Source organism: Microtus ochrogaster, chromosome 10 (genome assembly GCF_000317375.1).
Source record: "Microtus ochrogaster isolate Prairie Vole_2 chromosome 10, MicOch1.0, whole genome shotgun sequence".
Classification (NCBI taxonomy): Eukaryota; Metazoa; Chordata; class Mammalia; order Rodentia; family Cricetidae; genus Microtus; species Microtus ochrogaster.
This window is the reverse complement of record NC_022016.1, coordinates 59,821,740-59,827,809: the sequence shown is the minus strand read 5'-3', so window position 1 is coordinate 59,827,809 and position 6,070 is coordinate 59,821,740. Positions and strand designations below refer to the sequence as shown.

The 6,070-nt window shown below is 46.3% G+C and overlaps 1 protein-coding gene across 3 annotated transcripts in view; it reads left to right on the top strand.

Annotated features, from left to right (window-relative positions):
• The window catches only part of Inpp5b (inositol polyphosphate-5-phosphatase B), a 69,833-nt gene that overhangs the window by 45,995 nt on the left and 17,768 nt on the right, over positions 1–6,070 (top strand). For all 3 annotated transcript variants that reach the window (XM_026781935.1, XM_026781934.1, XM_026781936.1), the window contains 5 exons: positions 269–383; positions 711–827; positions 2,048–2,235; positions 3,808–3,919; positions 4,721–4,830. In XM_026781935.1, coding sequence (XP_026637736.1) covers positions 269–383; positions 711–827; positions 2,048–2,235; positions 3,808–3,919; positions 4,721–4,830 — 642 coding nt within the window. The remainder of the gene's footprint in view (positions 1–268; positions 384–710; positions 828–2,047; positions 2,236–3,807; positions 3,920–4,720; positions 4,831–6,070) is intronic.

Below are 6,070 nucleotides of genomic sequence, written 5' to 3'. Positions count from 1 at the left end.
TGCGCCACCATCGCCCGGCTCCAATTTGCCACTTTAATCCTTATTGACCTAATGATTCTGGATGTTTCCAACTATTTCAGTGGCTAGGTCATAGGGAGGAAGTGAGCTCATGTTCAGAGACGCACCTGGGAAATCCCACGACATTCAGTTCTCTGGATCTGTTTGTTTTTAGCCCCTCTGGAGGGTCCCCCCAGTTCAGCTAGAAAGCTGAGCACCTGAGCAGACTTGGGGTGTGTTCCCTGGTTCAGTGTTGCCTCTCTCTGCATAGGTTCCAGGAGCTAGATCTGAGTAAAGAAGCCTTCTTCTTCCATGATACCCCAAAGGAGGAAGAGTGGTTTAAGGCTGTGTCAGAGAGCCTCCACCCAGGTGCCAAGTACGCAAAGGTAAGGGACAGCTGGGGTCTTCTTCACTTTCCATATCCTCAAAGGGAAGCCTGACGCAAACGCTCAGCTTTTTGGTGAACTTTCAGTGGGAACTGTTCCTAGTCAGCCTCATTTCCCCAGAGGGCCTGTCTGAATAGAAAGACGCAGGGTCCTGGTACTTGTAAGTAGTTTAGGGGATCGTGTAGCTTGCTCACCTTGTCTCCTGGCCTGGAGGAGGAGGTATGCTAGTGTTTCAGCCAGCTCCCACACCACATTTCCCTCGGGGTATTCTGGTTTCCAGCTTCTGTCTGCGGCGCCATCACTTGAGAATTGGGCTCTGTGTTCCAGGTGAAGCTCATCCGACTGGTTGGGATTATGCTGCTGTTGTACGTCAAACAGGAACACGCAGCATATATCTCAGAAGTGGAAGCCGAGACTGTGGGGACAGGAATCATGGGGAGAATGGTGAGTTGTAGCACGGAATTAATTGCTCTTAATAATAAAAATCCAGAGTTAGCCATCAGGGAGAAAGCTGAAGGATCAGAGAAGCAGAGCAGCCAACCACTAGAGTTCTTACCTCTACCAATGCTCAGACTGAAGGGGCGATCCTGTCCTCAGACTGCACTGCTTTCCTGTCTCCTCTCCCCTTATATTCCTCTCTCCCCGCCCAGCCATATCACTCCTGTCTCCACCTCTAGGATTAAAGGCATGTAATCCCAAATGCCAAATCACCTTTGTGTGAACTGTTTCTCTTTTAAACTGGATTAATTTTGTGTAGCCCAGGGTGACCTTGAACTAACAGAGATCCACTTGCCTGTCTCCCTAGTTCTGGGATTAAAGGTGTGAGCCACCACTGCCTGGCCTCTAGTGGTTTAGCTCTGCACTCTGATCTTCAGGCAAGCTTTATTTGTTAAAATACAAACAAAATATCACCACAGTGAGTCCTTGGTATGTATGTTTTTCGCATTGAGGACTTTGACTCAGCCTTTCTTGATGAGGAACAATACAAACCCACCTGAGAGGCTGCTGCTGCAGAACAAGCTGTACACACGAACAGGACTGGACTGAGCAGACAGCTTAGAAATCCAGCTGATGCATTTCTCTATCCTGGTAGTTACTCAATGCCGGAGCCCCTGGTTGATCCACCTATAGTGTCGTATGGTACAGAAACTGTTTTGGCCACCTAGGAAAACAGGGTCCTGTTCTTCTTGAGGCTCCTAGAGTCCTGCCCTAAGATCTCTCTGCAGAAGCTGAGCTGGACATTTGGCTGGCTCACTAGTGATACAGAGAAAAGAATAGAAGGTTGAGGGAGACAGACTCAGGCCTGAGCTTTCTGTAATGTCTAGTCATTTTGCTTGGGGAATTTGTATTCTTTTTTTTTAAAAAATATTTATTTATTTATTATGTATACAATGTTCTGTCTGTGTGTATGTCTGCAGGCCAGAAGAGGGCACCAGACCTTGTTACAGATGGTTGTGAGCCACCATGTGGTTGCTGGGAATTGAACTCAGGACCTTTGGAAGAGCAGGCAATGCTCTTAACCACTGAGCCATCTCTCCAGCCTCGGAATTTGTATTCTTATCTGTAAGATATAGATAGTAACCCCATAAGGCCATTAGGAAAACAAAGACGAAATATGTGAAAGTCAGAAGGTTTAAATGACCGAGGAGGGGTCTTTCTTCTAGGGTAACAAAGGAGGAGTGGCAATCCGGTTCCAGCTGCATAACACGAGTATCTGCGTTGTAAATTCCCACTTGGCCGCCCACATAGAAGAGTACGAGAGGAGGAACCAGGACTACAAAGATATTTGTTCTCGAATGCAGTTCTCTCAAGTGGACCCAAGCCTCCCCCCTCTTACCATTAGCAAGCACGAGTGAGTTCGAGTTTTTTCCCTCCTCAGTTCCCTTGTGACTGCTAGGCTCTGGGTTCTCCACCACGCTAGAGGTGAACACTAGAGACTGGGTATCTGCCAGCTTTTATTTGTCTCTTGGAAATTCTTGGCTTTCTAACTCACCATCTGGAAGACCAGTAAAAGCACGGTCAAGCATTCCCTGTCCCTGGAGGGACATGGGGTTTACTTGTCAGAAAGCTTGCATCTTGCACACAGCTTGGAGTACTGCTTGAAGTTTCCATGTCTGTTCTTCCAGAGCCGGTGCAGTTGAGAGTCTGGCCCATGCTTGTTGCCTGCACTTGCTCATTCCTTCTTGATTCTACCTGTCAAAAGCATAGTTGCAGCTGCACAGAGCATATTGTGCCAGTTTTCGTTCATTCTCTGAATTTCATTAATCTCCAAAACTTGCTATTTTGTTTGCTTTCAAAGCTTTGGAATTTCAGACTTTGTGGTCACAATGGAAATTTATGAATCTTATTTATAAAGAAGAGGAAGCCACTGGGGTCCTGTCCAAATCTGTGGAACTGTCTCTGGCTGACTGGAGGGCCGTTCTTCTCCAGGGTCCCTCGTAGGGAGCATGTCTCCTCCTTTGTGAGGCTGCAGCTGGAATGGCTTTTTGTCTGCTTTTAGCCTGAGGATGCATTTGTTGGGGGAGGGGGCACGCTGCTAGGCAGATTATATAGTGACATGGTTGTTGGCTTCAGGTAGAGCAGTACTTGACTTCATGGCATGTCTGAGACCATCAGGGAGCAGCAGCAGGTGTAATGAACCACATGACACAGCTCTTCCCAGGAGTGCAGAGTAAGCCAGTGATGTGGTGGGCAATCCTGGCCTTGCTATTAAATGTGAGCTTCGCTTCAGGCAATTCTCCCTTGGAAAATGCCAAGAGTGTGTTTGTGGGCTGGAATGTAACAGGGGTGCCTAAGTGACTGACTGGTGGGATTTATACTTCTTCTTGATCTTTTTAAAAACTACTTCTTGCTATTCAATAAACAACTATCTTTCTTTTAGATTTTTTTGTTTTGTTTGTTTGTTTGTTTGAGTATTTTGTCCACTATATAACCAAACTATAACCAAACTAGGTTTTTTTTTTGTTTTTTTTTTTTTCCCGAGACTATGGCTTTGGAGCCTGTCCTGGAACTAGCTCTGTAGACCAGGCTGGTCTTGAACTCACAGAGATTCGCCTGCCTCTGCCTGGGTTTAAAGGTGTGTGCCACCATCGCCCGGTTAACCAAACTAGTTTTTGACTGGCTATACTCCTCCTCCTGAGTGCTAGGATTACAGGCATGTGTCATGACACCAGCAAACAGGCTTATGAGTCTGTCTTTTCAATTGTACCTGAATAAAACAGTCAAGAACTCCAGGCCGTTTATGATGAGCGTGGGCCAAGACAATAGAATCAGCAGTGCGTTAGACATGTTAGACATGGGCGGGAAGGAAAATTCTGCCGCAGCTAAGTTTTTGTCTCGCTCTGGGTCTTGTGTCTGATGCATTCTGGATAGGGAGGGGTAAGCCTCTCCTAAACCCTGTCACCTTTGTGCTCTGTCCTTACAGTGTGATCTTGTGGCTGGGGGATCTCAACTACAGAATAGAAGAGCTGGATGTGGAAAAGGTGAAAGCGCTCATTGAAGAGAAGGCCTTTCAAACCCTGTATGCATATGATCAGGTACAGACGCCCTGCTGTGTCTTCTTCTGTTCTGTGTCTTCCTCGGGCAGCTGCTCCTCCGCTGTGAGAGCTTGGAGCCCAGTTTCTCCTTCCCTAGCCTGGAGGCTTCCCTAAGGGCCCGACGTCCTCTGCTGCCCGCATTCCATCTGCATTCCTTTCTCTTGGCTTTGTCCTGGAAGCACTTTGTGTCCCTTAGAATAAGAACACACTTTCCCATCCACTCAAGAGACCAGGGATTGGGGTCAAAGGGGCCTTATGTTATTGGTTTTGTTTCTTCCTTCAGTAAAGAAACTAGTTGGTATACGTCTGGTGGTTTACTAATTCTCTTTAGAATGAGTTCGCTGCCCCTGCCTCCTCCTTGTTACCAGTTTTCTCCAGTGGGAGCGAACTTGCTCGGCTCTTCTCTGTTTCCCACCGCCACTCGTGGTCGTGTCGTTGTAGGACACCTTCCAGAGAGCAACAGCCACTTTACAGGCTGCTCCCCTCGGTAGACTTGTCCAGGATGCTGGAGCCCTCTTTCTTTTCCACCTGAGCTCTTGTCCCCTTGACAACCTTGGCATCACTGGGTCTGAATCCTTCAATTGCTCCCTTTCCCTGCACAGATTAGTTGAAGGAGAAGAATCTTAACTTAGCTGTTTCTCATCATGGAATCATTTCTTTGACTTGGGAATAGAAATAGTTTTCTCATGGGTCCTTTCCCTTTGAGGTACGGCTTGGGAAGTAGATTAATTTCATGGTTTCCACCAATCCCAGTTTTGACCTTTTATTCTGAGGGCTTTTCTCCCCCGTTCTTTTGCATAGCTGAAAATCCAGGTGGCTGCTAAGACCGTCTTTGAAGGCTTCACAGAGGGCGAGCTCACCTTCCAGCCTACTTATAAGTATGATACTGGCTCTGACGAATGGGATACCAGGTGAGTCAGAGGTCACTTCCTGGGGCTAAGGAGATAGAAACCCAGGAATTCTGGAAAGCACTGGCCCTTGTGGACCTGAAGAGGATAAGGTCTTTGTGACTCCATGGCCAAGCATTTCCTCTCGGTATCTGCTCTCTAAGCCCACTGTCTGTCCACATTATTTCTTCTGACCTAGGCATCATTCCACCATGCGTCTTGATACTGATTGACTTTCCTTTTCTCCCTGCCTTTTCTTTTTTTTTTTTTTTTTTTGATCTTTTTGAGACAGGGTTTCTCTGAGTAGCCTGGGCTGCCTATTGACCAGGCTGGCCTCAAACTCACAGAGATCCACCTGCCTCTACCTCCTGAGTGCTGGGATTAAAGATGTGCACCACCACTGTCCAGCTTTTTTTTTCCTTTTAAAAAGGTGTATTTATTTTTATTTTACATGTATGAGTGTTTTTGTCTGTATATATGTATGTACGCTGCATGCTGACCTGGTGCCTGCAGAAGCCAGAGAGGGGGCCAGATACCATGGAACTGGAGTTATAACTCCAGCTGGTTGTAAACCACTATGGAGTCTTCTGCAAGAGCAGCGAGTGCTCTTAGCTGCTTAGTCATCTCTGCGCCCACCAATTGACTTTGAGCTTTGTTTAAGATAATGTGATGATTCTAGCCAAAGCGCTTGCTTGGTCTTAACATACTAGTTAATACTTCTTAATAGTGCTTACAGTATGCCAAATACTCCTGGATAGATTGGATTTGTATATCTCATTTTAACCTGTTAAGAACCTGTTGAGGAGGCTGGAGATAGATGGCTCAGTGGTTAAGAGCACTGGCTGCTCTTCCTGAGGACCCAGTAATTCCTAGCACCCACATGGTAGCTCACACCTGTCTATAACTACAGTTTCGGGGACCTAACACCCAATTCTCATAAAAAATAAAAATATATGTAAAAAAAACATATTAAGGTAGATATGGTTTATTATGAGACTGGGAGAGTTCAAGAGCCTTCCAAACATGCAAGTGGTACAAACAGAATTTGAACTCAGGCAGAGTTCCAATTCCCTTAACCTGTTCCCTTAACCACTTTCTTCTTTTTTTTTATTTTTTTAAAATTTATTAGATTTTTAAAAAATAGCAATCCAAGTTCCCACTCTCCTCCTCCCATTCCCTCCACACACCCTTCCACCCCACTCCCAACCAATCCTCAGAGAGGGTAAGGCACATTGCTTTGTGGAAGGTCTAAGGCCCTCCCTAC